The sequence below is a fragment of the Oncorhynchus masou genome, chromosome 9 (genome assembly GCF_036934945.1).
Source record: "Oncorhynchus masou masou isolate Uvic2021 chromosome 9, UVic_Omas_1.1, whole genome shotgun sequence".
NCBI lineage: Eukaryota > Metazoa > Chordata > Actinopteri > Salmoniformes > Salmonidae > Oncorhynchus > Oncorhynchus masou.
Window position 1 is genome coordinate 86,644,624 of NC_088220.1, and position 13,883 is coordinate 86,658,506.

Here is a 13,883-nt window from a genome sequence, read left to right on the forward strand (position 1 = left end):
CTGCCCCAGTCCCTACTCCCTTCCCCTACCCCAGCCCCTACTCCCTTCCCCTGCCCCAGTCCCACTCCCTTCCCCTACCCCAGCCCCTACTCCCTTCCCCTGCCCCAGTCCCACTCCCCTTCCCCTACCCCAGCCCCTACTCCCTTCCCTGCCCCAGTCCCTACTCCTTTCCCCTACCCCAGCCCCTACTCCCTTCCCCTGCCCCTGCCCCTACTCCTTCCCCCTGCTCCAGCCCCTACTCCCTCCCCCTGCTCCAGCCACTACTCCCGTCCCCTACCCCGGCCCCTACCCCAGCCCCTACTCCCTCCCCCTGCTCCAGCCCCTACTCCCTTCCCCTACTCCCTCCCCCTGCTCCAGCCCCTACTCCCTCCCCCTACCCCAGCCCCTATTCCCTCCCCCTACCCCAGCCCCTACTCCCTTCCCCCTGCTCCAGCCCCTACTCCCTCCCCCTGATCCAGCCCCTACTCCCTCCCCCTACCCCAGCCCCTACTCCCTTCCCCTACCCCAGCCCCTACTCCCTCCCCCTGATCCAGCCCCTACTCCCTCCCCCTGCTCCAGCCCCTACTCCCTCCCCCTGCTCCAGCCACTACTCCCTTCCCCTACTCCCTCCCCCTGCTCCAGCCCCTACTCCCTCCCCCTACCCAAGCCCCTATTCCCTCCCCCTACCCCAGCCCCTACTCCCTCCCCTGCTCCAGCCCCTACTCCCTCCCCCTGCTCCAGCCCCTACTCCCTACCCCAGCCCCTACTCCCTTCCCCTGCTCCAGCCCCTACTCCCTTCCCCTACCCCAGCCCCTACTCCCTTCCCCTGCCCCAGTCCCTACTCCCTTCCCCTACCCCAGTCCCTACTCCCTTCCCCTACCCCAGCCACCACTCCCTTCCCCTACCCCAGCCCCTACTCCCTGCCCCAGCCCCTACTCCCTTCCCCTGCCCCAGTCCCTACTCCCTTCCCCTACCCCAGCCCCTACTCCCTTCCCCTGCCCCAGTCCCTGCTCCCTTCCCCTACCCCAGCCCCTACTCCCTTCCCCTACCCCAGCCCCTACTCCCTTCCCCTACCCCAGCCCCTACTCCCTTCCCCTGCCCCAGTCCCTGCTCCCTTCCCCTACCCCAGCCCCTACTCCCTTCCCCTACCCCAGCCCCTACTCCCTTCCCCTACCCAAGTCCCTTCCCCTTCCCCTACCCCAGCCCCTACTCCCTTCCCCTACCCCAGCCCCTACTCCCTTCCCCTGCCCCAGTCCTACTCCCTTCCCCTGCCCCAGTCCCTACTCACTTCCCCTACCCCAGCCCCTACTCCCTTTCCCTACCCCAGTCCCTACTCCCTACTCCCTTCCCCTGCCCCAGCCCCTACTCCTTTCCCCTGCCCCAGTCCCACTCCCTTCCCCTACCCCAGCCCCTACTCCCTTCCCCTGCCCCAGTCCCTACTCCCTTCCCCTACCCCAGCCCCTACTCCCTTCCCCTACCCCAGCCCCTACTCCCTTCCCCTGCCCCAGCCCCTACTCCCTTCCCCTGCCCCAGTCCCACTCCCTTCCCCTACCCCAGCCCCTACTCCCTTCCCCTGCCCCAGTCCCTACTCCCTTCCCCTACCCCAGCCCCTACTCCCTTCCCCTGCCCCAGTCCCACTCCCTTCCCCTACCCCAGCCCCTACTCCCTTCCCCCTGCCCCAGTCCCACTCCCTTCCCCTACCCCAGCCCCTACTCCCTTCCCCTGCCCCAGTCCCTACTCCTTTCCCCTACCCCAGCCCCTACTCCCTTCCCCTGCCCCAGTCCCACTCCCTTCCCCTACCCCAGCCCCTACTCCCTTCCCCTGCCCCAGTCCCTACTCCTTTCCCCTACCCCAGCCCCTACTCCCTTCCCCTGCCCCAGTCCCACTCCCTTCCCCTACCCCAGCCCCTACTCCCTTCCCCTGCCCCAGTCCCTACTCCTTTCCCCTACCCCAGCCCCTACTCCCTCCCCCTGCTCCAGCCACTACTCCCGTCCCTACCCCAGCCCCTACCCCAGCCCCTACTCCCTCCCCCTGCTCCAGCCCCTACTCCCTTCCCCTACTCCCTCCCCCTGCTCCAGCCCCTACTCCCTCCCCTACCCCAGCCCCTATTCCCTCCCCCTACCCCAGCCCCTACTCCCTCCCCCTGCTCCAGCCCCTACTCCCTTCCCCTGCTCCAGCCCCTACTCCCTCCCCCTGATCCAGCCCCTACTCCCTCCCCCTACCCCAGCCCCTACTCCCTTCCCCTACCCCAGCCCCTACTCCCTCCCCCTGATCCAGCCCCTACTCCCTTCCCCTGCTCCAGCCCCTACTCCCTCCCCCTGCTCCAGCCCCTACTCCCTTCCCCTGCCCCAGTCCTACTCCCTTCCCCTGCCCCAGTCCCTACTCACTTCCCCTACCCCAGCCCCTACTCCCTTTCCCTACCCCAGTCCCTACTCCCTACTCCCTTCCCCTGCCCCAGCCCCTACTCCCTTCCCCTGCCCCAGTCCCTACTCCCTTCCCCTACCCCAGCCCCTACTCCCTTCCCCTGCCCCAGTCCCTACTCCCTTCCCCTGCCCCAGTCCCTACTCCCTTCCCCCTACCCCAGCCCCTACTCCCTTCCCCTGCCCCAGTCCCTACTCCCTTCCCCTGCCCCAGTCCCTACTCCCTTCCCCTGCCCCAGCCCCTACTCCCTTCCCCTACTCCCTCCCCCTGATCCAGCCCCTACTCCTTCCCCCTGCTCCAGCCCCTACTCCCTCCAACCTGCTCCAGCCACTACTCCCGTCCCCTACCCCAGCCCCTACCCCAGCCCCTACTCCCTCCCCCTGCTCCAGCCCCTACTCCCTTCCCCTACTCCCTCCCCTGCTCCAGCCCCTACTCCCTCCCCCTACCCCAGCCCCTACTCCCTTCCCCTACTCCCTCCCCCTGCTCCAGCCCCTACTCCCTCCCCCTACCCCAGCCCCTACTCCCTCCCCCTGCTCCAGCCCCTATTCCCTCCCCCTACCCCAGCCCCTACTCCCTCCCCCTGCTCCAGCCCCTACTCCCTCCCCTGGTCCAGCCCCCTACTCCCCCTTCCCCTGCTCCAGCCCCTACTCCTTCCCCCTGCTCCAGCCACTACTCCCTTCCCTACCCCAGCCCCTACTCCTCCCCCTGTTCCAGCCCCTACTCCCTTCCCCTACTCCCTCCCCCTGCTCCAGCCCCTACTCCCTCCCCCTACCCCAGCCCCTACTCCCTTCCCTGCCCCAGTCCCTACTCCTTTCCCCTACCCCAGCCCCTACTCCCTTCCCCTGCCCCAGTCCCACTCCCTTCCCCTACCCCAGCCCCTACTCCCTTCCCCTGCCCCAGTCCCTACTCCTTTCCCCTACCCCAGCCCCTACTCCCTCCCCCTGCTCCAGCCACTACTCCCGTCCCCTACCCCAGCCCCTACCCCAGCCCCTACTCCCTCCCCCTGCTCCAGCCCCTACTCCCTTCCCTACTACCCCCTCCCCCTGCTCCAGCCCCTACTCCCTCCCCCCCTACCCCAGCCCCTATTCCCTCCCCCTACCCCAGCCCCTACTCCCTCCCCCTGCTCCAGCCCCTACTCCCTTCCCCTGCTCCAGCCCCTACTCCCTCCCCTGATCCAGCCCCTACTCCCTCCCCCTACCCCAGCCCCTACTCCCTTCCCCTACCCCAGCCCCTACTCCCTCCCCCTGATCCAGCCCCTACTCCCTCCCCCTGCTCCAGCCCCTACTCCCTCCCCCTGCTCCAGCCCCTACTCCCTTCCCCTGCCCCAGTCCTACTCCCTTCCCCTGCCCCAGTCCCTACTCACTTCCCCTACCCCAGCCCCTAATCCCTTTCCCTACCCCAGTCCCTACTCCCTACTCCCTTCCCCTGCCCCAGCCCCTACTCCCTTCCCCTGCCCCAGTCCCTACTCCCTTCCCCTACCCCAGCCCCTACTCCCTTCCCCTGCCCCAGTCCCTACTCCCTTCCCCTGCCCCAGCCCCTACTCCCTTCCCCTACTCCCTCCCCTGATCCAGCCCCTACTCCTTCCCCTGCTCCAGCCCCTACTCCCTCCAACCTGCTCCAGCCACTACTCCCGTCCCTACCCCAGCCCCTACCCCAGCCCCTACTCCCTCCCCCTGCTCCAGCCCCTACTCCCTTCCCCTACTCCCTCCCCCTGCTCCAGCCCCTACTCCCTCCCCCTACCCCAGCCCCTACTCCCTTCCCCTACTCCCTCCCCCTGCTCCAGCCCCTACTCCCTCCCCCTACCCCAGCCCCTACTCCCTCCCCTGCTCCAGCCCCTATTCCCCCCCTACCCCCAGCCCCTACTCCCTCCCCCTGCTCCAGCCCCTACTCCCTCCCCCTGGTCCAGCCCCTACTCCCTTCCCCTGCTCCAGCCCCTACTCCTTCCCCCTGCTCCAGCCACTACTCCCTTCCCCTACCCCAGCCCCTACTCCCTCCCCCTGTTCCAGCCCCTACTCCCTTCCCCTACTCCCTCCCCCTGCTCCAGCCCCTACTCCCTCCCCCTACCCAAGCCCCTATTCCCTCCCCCTACCCCAGCCCCTACTCCCTCCCCCTGCTCCAGCCCCTACTCCCTCCCCCTGCTCCAGCCCCTACTCCCTACCCCAGCCCCTACTCCCTTCCCCTGCTCCAGCCCCTACTCCCTTCCCCTACCCCAGCCCCTACTCCCTTCCCCTGCCCCAGTCCCTACTCCCTTCCCCTACCCCAGTCCCTACTCCCTTCCCCTACCCCAGCCACCACTCCCTTCCCCTACCCCAGCCCCTACTCCCTGCCCCAGCCCCTACTCCCTTCCCTGCCCCAGTCCCTACTCCCTTCCCCTACCCCAGCCCCTACTCCCTTCCCCTGCCCCAGTCCCTACTCCCTTCCCCTGCCCCAGTCCCTGCTCCCTTCCCCTACCCCAGCCCCTACTCCCTTCCCCTACCCCAGCCCCTACTCCCTTCCCCTACCCCAGCCCCTACTCCCTTCCCCTGCCCCAGTCCCTGCTCCCTTCCCCTACCCCAGCCCCTACTCCCTCCCCCTGTTCCAGCCCCTACTCCCTTCCCCTACTCCCTCCCCCTGCTCCAGCCCCTATTCCCTCCCCCTACCCCAGCCCCTACTCCCTCCCCCTGCTCCAGCCCCTACTCCCTCCCCCTGCTCCAGCCCCTACTCCCTACCCCAGCCCCTACTCCCTTCCCCTGCTCCTGCCCCTACTCCCTTCCCCTACCCCAGCCCCTACTCCCTTCCCCTGCCCCAGTCCCTACTCCCTTCCCCTACCCCAGTCCCTACTCCCTTCCCCTACCCCAGCCACCACTCCTTCCCCTACCCCAGCCCCTACTCCCTACCCCAGCCCCTACTCCCTTCCCCTGCCCCAGTCCCTACTCCCTTCCCCTACCCCAGCCCCTACTCCCTTCCCCTGCCCCAGTCCCGCTCCCTTCCCCTACCCCAGCCCCTACTCCCTTCCCCTACCCCAGCCCCTACTCCCTTCCCCTGCCCCAGTCCCTGCTCCCTTCCCCTACCCCAGCCCCTACTCCCTCCCCCTGTTCCAGCCCCTACTCCCTCCCCCTGCCCCAGCCCCTACTCCCTTCCCCTGCCCCTAGTCCTACTCCCTTCCCCTGCCCCAGTCCCTACTCACTTCCCCTACCCCAGCCCCTACTCCCTTTCCCTACCCCAGTCCCTACTCCCTACTCCCTTCCCCTGCCCCAGCCCCTACTCCCTTCCCCTGCCCCAGTCCCTACTCCCTTCCCCTACCCCAGACCCTACTCCCTTCCCCTGCCCCAGTCCCTACTCCCTCCCCCTGATCCAGCCCCTACTCCCTCCCCCTGCTCCAGCCACTACTCCCGTCCCCTACCCCAGCCCCTACCCCAGCCCCTACTCCCTCCCCCTGATCCAGCCCCTACTCCCTTCCCCTACTCCCTCCCCCTGCTCCAGCCCCTACTCCCTCCCCCTACCCCAGCCCCTACTCCCTGCCCCTGCTCCAGCCCCTATTCCTCCCCCTACCCCAGCCCCTACTCCCTCCCCCTGCTCCAGCCCCTACTCCCTTCCCCTGCTCCAGCCCCTACTCCCTCCCCCTGGTCCAGCCCCTACTCCCTTCCCCTGCTCCAGCCCCTACTCCCTCCCCCTGGTCCAGCCCCTACTCCCTTCCCCTGCTCCAGCCCCTACTCCCTCCCCCTGCTCCAGCCCTACTCCCTCCCCCTGCTCCAGCCCCTACTCCTTCCCCCTGCTCCAGCCACTACTCCCTTCCCCTACCCCAGCCCCTACTCCCTCCCCTGTTCCAGCCCCTACTCCCTTCCCCCTACTCCCTCCCCCTGCTCCAGCCCCTACTCCCTCCCCCTACCCAAGCCCCTATTCCCTCCCCCTACCCCAGCCCCTACTCCCTCTCCCCTGCTCCAGCCCCTACTCCCTCCCCCTGCTCCAGCCCCTACTCCCTACCCCAGCCCCTACTCCCTTCCCCTGCTCCAGCCCCTACTCCCTTCCCCTACCCCAGCCCCTACTCCCTTCCCCTGCCCCAGTCCCTACTCCCTTCCCCTACCCCAGTCCCTACTCCCTTCCCCTACCCCAGCCACCACTCCCTTCCCCTACCCCAGCCCCTACTCCCTACCCCAGCCCCTACTCCCTTCCCCTGCCCCAGTCCCTGCTCCCTTCCCCTACCCCAGCCCCTACTCCCTCCCCCTGCTCCAGCCCCTACTCCCTGCCCCCTACCCCTTACCCCCTGCTCCAGTCTTACCCCGATGACGTTGACGGTCTGGATGGAAGCGTCGCCGTCGATCTGCAGGGCGTTGACTCTCTCGACTGGAATACGGTAGTTGAACGTATGAAGGTCTTGTCCGTTCACTGTCACCTACGACAAAAAAAACACATGAACTATGGGATAACCCTAACCCATACACAACTATAATCTGACCCTAACCCATACACAACTATAGTCTGACCCTAACCCATACACAACTATGGTCTGACCCTAACCCATACACAACTATAGTCTAACCCTAACCCATACACAACTATAGTCTGACTCTAATCCATACACAACTATAGCCTGACCCTAACCCATACACAACTATGGTCTGACCCTAACCCATACACAACTATAGTCTGACCCTAACCCATACACAACTATAGTCTGACCCTAACCCATACACAACTATAGTCTGACCCTAACCCATACACAACTATAGTCTGACCCTAACCCATACACAACTATAGTCTAACCCTAATCCAGACACAACTATAGTCTGACCCTAACCCATACACAACTATAGCCTGACCCTAACCAATACACAACTATGGTCTGACCCTAACCCATACACAACTATAGTCTAACCCTAATCCAGACACATCTATAGTCTAACCCTAATCCAGACACAACTATAGTCTGACCCTAACCAATACCCAACTATGGTCTGACCCTAACCCATACACAACTATAGTCTGACCCTAACCCATACACAGTACCTAACCCTAACCCATACACAGTACCTATCACTATATCTACACAGTATATATCACTATATCTATACAGTATCTATTACTATATCTATTACTATATCTATACAGTATCAATCACTATATCTACACAGTATATATCACTATATCTATACAGTATCTATTACTATATCTATTACTATATCTATACAGTATCAATCACTATATCTACACAGTATATATCACTATATCTATACAGTATATCTATATCTATACAGTATATATCACTATATCTACACAGTATATATCTCTATATCTATACAGTATCTATTACTATATCTATACAGTATATATCACTATATCTATACAGTATCTATTACTATATCTATACAGTATCTATCACTATATCTACACAGTATATATCTCTATATCTATACAGTATCTATTACTATATCTATACAGTATCTATCACTATATCTACACAGTATATATCTCTATATCTATACAGTATCTATTACTATATCTATACAGTATCTATCACTATATCTATACAGTATCTATCACTATATCTATACAGTTTCTATATCTATATCTACACAGTATATATCACTATATCTACATAGTATATATCACTATATCTATACAGTATATGTTACTATATCAACAAAGTATCTATATCTATACACAATCTATATCTAAACACTATCTATCACTATATCTATACAGTATCTATTACTATATCTACACAGTATCTATATCTATATCTACATAGTATCTATCACTATATCTACACAGTATCTATATCTATATCTACATAGTATCTATCACTATATCTATACAGTATCTATTACTATATCTACACACTATCTATAACTATATCTACACACTATCTATATCTATATCTAGTCTGTGTAGCCTAGTGGTTAGAGCATTGGACTAGTAACTGGAAGGTTGCAAGTTCAAATCCCCGAGCTGACAAGGTACAAAATCTGTCGTTCTGCCCCTGAACAGGCAGTTAACCCTCTGTTCCTAGGCCGTCATTGAAAATAAGAATTTGTTCTTAACTGACTTGCCTGGTTAAATAAATTAAAAATTAAATCTATACAGTTTCTATCACTATATCTACACAGTATCTCTATCTATACAGTATATACAGTATCTCTATATCTGACCTGGTAACCCTCCTGGTTAATGATGATAACCATCTCGAAGGCGTCTCCCTTGCTAAAAGGCATGTTGTGGATCTCCTCCTCGGAACCCCATTCCCCTTCCTGGCAGCTGTTGAACACCACCTTGTCCCAGTTGTCGAAGCGAGGGCTGAAGTGAAAGCCGATATCACTGCCCTCAGATTCTCCACACTGCAAGTTCATGTTGAACCTAGAGGGGGTGTTAGAGAGGACATAGAATGAACAGAGCGGACAACAAATAACATCGGTAGGAGTCTGGAGTTTTTTCTCACCATTTGAGCTGACCAGACAGAACTCCAGAGCCCTAGTAATGTCAGGGATAAACGGCTTATACATGTTAATTGAAATGCATTCCAGGTGACTACCTCATGAAGCTGGTTGAGAGAATGTCAAGAGTGTGCGAAGCTGTCATCAAGGCAAAGGGTGGCTACTTTGAAGAATTTCAAAAATAAAATGTTTTCATTTGTTTAACAATTTTCTGGTTACTACATGATTCCATCTGTGTTATTTTATAGTTTTGATGTCTTCACTATTATTCTACATTGTAGAAAATAGTAAAACATTAAGAAAAACTCTTGAATGATTAGGTGTTCTTAGACCTTTGACAGGTAGTGTATATATATCCATAAGAAATTATGCTGATTCATGATTTCGACAGACTGAGAAAAGCTCCCGGCCAGTCTGTCTCATCCAGACTTCTGACACGTTCATTACTATAGGATAGCTGGAGATCAAATTTCAATATACATTTTTGGGGGGGAAATGTCAGAGAGACAGACATCAAGATCTTTTCAAATCTCCGCTGTTGAAAACTAAATGTTAGTCTAAAAGAAATTTGAGATAATGTCTAGATGCTTTTTATAGTGGAGATCAGGTTTATAAATTGCCTGGCTGGGCTGATGAGACAGTGGATTGTGCAGTCAGATGGAACAGAGGAAATATTAATTTCAACATCATAGATTCAGCCTGTGGTAACTTGTCGAATAGACAACGGCCTGAATGCGGTTTTAACCAATCAGCATTCAGGATTAGACCCACCCGTTGTATACAAATGTCATAACACATGTGCTCTCATTATTGCTTTAATTAATGCCCATTCTAGAATGCTCCTCTAGCCAATCAGAAACTAGTATTCAACAATGCTGTGTTTCTGAAAGATTTTCCTGGTTACCGTTACATGGTCAGATATAAACTGAGGCTCTTACTGGCCAGGTAATAACTTTTCTAACATAGCTGATATGACTGACTGTGGTCTGACATGTTCTGTGTTGACTAAATTATTATTAGAGAGCACTTCATGTAGTATAACAGGCTTCAATATTGGTGCACAAGGTACTCTTCTCTCGGGAACGACCCCATTATATACCACACCAAGCCCACGGGACCTTATTGTTCAGGTCACATTGTGCTCTTTGAGCAAAGAATAACTGTTCTAACATAACTGCTGTGAAATACACAGCTGAATATTCTGTACTGAACTCAACACTGTCACACCCTGATCTGTTTCACCTGTCTTTGTGCTTGTCTCCCCCCTCCAAGTGTCGCCCATCTTCCCCATTATATTTATACCTGTGTTCTCTGTTTGTCTGTTGCCAGTTAGTTTTGTCCGTCAAGCTGAAGAGCGTCCCCCCCCCCCTTGCTCAATGTCTTTTTCTATAGTTCCTTTGTTCTAGTTTTCATGGGTTTGACCATTCTGCCTTCCCTGACCCTGGGACTGCCTGCCGTTCTGTACCTATTGACTCTGATCTGGATTATTGACCTCTTGTCGTTTTGCCTGCCCCCCTGTTCTAGTAATAAACTTTTCTACTTTGACACCATCTGCATCTGGGTCTTCCCCCTAAAACGTGATAAACACATCGACCATTGATGCAATTCTAGGTAATTTATTTTGTAATCGAACGCTAATTTACAAAAAACAATAAGGAACATAAGCACAGTCTAAGAATGTGTAAACAAATTCCCTTGTTGTCGCCCTTCAAAAGTTACAGTCTGATCACGTGTAGCATGCCTCCAATCCTCAGAGGTTGTGTGTTTCTCACCTGGTGATCTCGTGAGGGATGACTCCCTGGATGTAAACAGACATCCCTGATCTCAGCCCGCCGTAGATCGGCCCCACATAGGGGATACTCTGCACACAACACACAGTAAGAACCGTTTAACAACTATACACAAGTAGAGATGCAAGGCAGTCTGGGAAATAAGAACCGTTTAACAACTTTACACAATTATAGATGCAAGGCAGTCTGGGAAATAATAACCATTTAACAACTTTACACAATTATAGATGCAAGGCAGTCTGGGAAATAATAACCATTTAACAACTATACACAATTATAGATGCAAGGCAGTCTGGGAAATAATAACCATTTAACAACTATACACAATTATAGATGCAAGGCAGTATGGGAAATAATAACCGTTTAACAACTTTACACAATTATAGATGCAAGGCAGTCTGGGAAATAATAACCGTTTAACAACTATACACAATTATAGATGCAAGGCAGTCTGGGAAATAATAACCGTTTAACAACTATAATTGTAGTCAAGCTCAATTACTACAAGCTCAATTACTACAAGCTCAATTACAAGTACTACAAGCTCAATTGCAAGTACTACAAGCTCAATTACTACAAGCTCAATTACAAATACTACAAGCTCAATTACAAATACTACAAACTCAATTACAAGTACTACAAGCTCAATTACTACAAGCTCAATTACAAGTACTACAAGCTCAATTACAAGTACTACAAGCTCAATTACTACAAGCTCAATTACAAGTACTACAAGCTCAATTACAACAAGCTCAATTACAAGTATGATTTCTGCACTCTGGATTGGTTCCAACATGTTTTTGACCACAGTTACTGCGGTTTTCCTTGCTATTATGATGATAACACTACATAACCTGTTCTGCCGGTTCATGCCTTCAAAGATGTTCCAATGCCAAAAACATGACCAGATCATTCACACATTGAGGATTACGCCTACTTCCTATCAAAACAGATGTGTCACATTTCTAGTTTATCCATAACTTATTTCTGCTTGTAGCAGGTGGCGTTTACAGGAATGCTTTTCTCTCACATTATTTCAGGAGAAAATGATTCTACGGCGAGGGTGTAATGCAAGGCAAGATGTCCTTGGATGAATATCGACAAGATGCATAACCTACATTGTTATGTACATTATTGGGCTAGCCCCCACCCTTCGTATTAACACCGTACAGGGCTCGAGCTTGGCGTCCTGAACTCATTAGGAACTGGCCTCTCATCTCATATAGATATCCATCTATGGCAAACAGAAAGTGTTAATTTTTTATTTATTTTTATCTATGAAATATTTTACATTTCCTTTTATAAACTATAAATCGATCGCTGAATATGCTAGAGCAACGAAACAACTCTCTCCTGCGGCACTAGGATTAAAGATGGTGGATTTTAAATGAAGATAGTCGATTTATCATGCTTTTCCGCATAAACTCATGGTTCTGCCATAATATCTGGCATGCTCATGCCAGACAGGGAACAGCTGGCTCTGGTCTACTTATTGTCCCCTCCCCGCTCGCCCCGCAATGACCAGAATCAATTTGCCACTGAGATGTCTCGCTCTGGGGCACCGATGGGTGCAGAGATACTGGATATCATGATGAGCTGCTTAGGTTTCTGCCATAACAATGGGATTCGTTGTCCACGGAGCGCAACGACGGGTTGTCAAGCTTCCCGCCTGTTTCCTCTCTTTGGATTGGTGGATACATCTCGCTCTTTTAAGACATTTTTTATTTTTTATTTAAATATATATTTGATGAGCGATGTTGATGTCAATTAATCAACCTCATGAATATGCATAGACTGTCTCGAATTTCAACAGTGACAATTCTAATATATATATATATATTTCAAATTAATCAACCTCATGAATATGCATAGACTGTCTCGAATTTCAACAGGGACAGCTCTGATATAAAGTGTTTTTGTGTTTTTTTCAAAGTTGCTAGGATGTCACTTGCATCACACTTATATCAGTACTAACAACCTAAACATTACCAAACGTCTATTAGATCAAATAAGCCTCACATATCAAAATCGCAATTCATTTTTATTTTATTTTATCTTTGACTAAATTCGACACTCTCTCACAAAAAAAAATAATACTCCTAATTTGTTTAATAATTTGATAATGATCCGCTTAACGTGGATAGATTTTGGACGGAGTAAAACGCTCTCGTTTCGCCTCTTCCTCCCTAATCACAGGGTCGTCGATGACGTAGCGTTCAGCAAGGAGCTGATGGAGAGCAAATTAAATGTTAGGTGGGACATCGCAGCTTTAGGAAGTGTCAGATTTCACAGCCACAGTCACATAGGCGAAAGCAATATATATGACGCGTACAAGACAACTGCAAACTATGGAGAAAAAAATACAAAAAACTCTGACTGTGAAAAATATTTTTGAACGTTCATCCAACTCGGAATTCCAAATCGGAAAACTCAAGCATCTTTCTAGAGCTCCGACTTTCCGACCTGAAGATCTTTGACGTCATGATTTGACCTTGTTTATCTCTTAAGTTCCCAGTTGTCTTGAATGCCCCCATACTCCAAAGTCCATGAGAACTAGGGCTATCTCTGAATGCAATCCATTTCGATGTACGGGGTCCACAGATTGATATATAAGATAAAATGTTGGTTGGAACCGGTACCAGAACCGTTACTTCCCACTTTAAGGGAGTTTATATCCCAAGACGGTACATAGAGTAAAAGTGTAAAAGTGAGGTAAATGAAGAACGGTAGACAATATCTATGATATCTGTATACACTAGACAAGGAGACGTGCTACTCACAGGGTTGTAGACGGGCTGATAGCCAGGTGGAGCAACGAACATGATGGCTGTCACTCAGAGATCCACAGACAGACAGACGGAGAGACGGAGGAGAGTCGGAGAGAACAGGAAGCGGTCGCTGCTGGTCTTATAGGGAAAGAGAACCATGGGAGGGGAGGGGCTGATTAAACAGGTTAGACAGAGTTAGAGACAGAGCTGGGTATGGGGAATGGCCTAGACCCATATTTTCATACCTGGCCTAGAATACGTTCTTTCCCGGAGCTACCAAACGTGTAATGTGATGAACTTGAAAAGCTATGAAAAGCCAACTGACATTTACTCGTGAGGTGCTGACCTGTTGCATTCTCGACAACCACTGTGATTATTAAATATTTGACCCTGCTGGTCACCTATGAACATTTGAACATCTTGGCCATGTTCTGTTATAATCTCCACCCGGCACAGCCAGAAGAGGACTGGCCACCCCTCATAGCCTGGTTCCTCTCTAGGTTTCCTCCTAAGTT

At 53.1% G+C, this 13,883-nt stretch overlaps 1 protein-coding gene across 1 annotated transcript in view; it reads right to left on the reverse strand.

The window, feature by feature from the left end:
• The window catches only part of LOC135546732 (galectin-4-like), a 30,773-nt gene extending 17,281 nt beyond the window's left edge, over positions 1-13,492 (reverse strand). Inside the window, exons 1-4 of the mRNA XM_064975384.1 lie at positions 13,381-13,492; positions 10,583-10,671; positions 8,529-8,733; positions 6,659-6,772 (exon numbers count right to left, since the gene is read on the reverse strand). Coding sequence (XP_064831456.1) covers positions 6,659-6,772; positions 8,529-8,733; positions 10,583-10,671; positions 13,381-13,422 — 450 coding nt within the window. The 5' untranslated portion in view covers positions 13,423-13,492. The remainder of the gene's footprint in view (positions 1-6,658; positions 6,773-8,528; positions 8,734-10,582; positions 10,672-13,380) is intronic.
• Between the last annotated feature and the right edge of the window lie 391 nt (positions 13,493-13,883).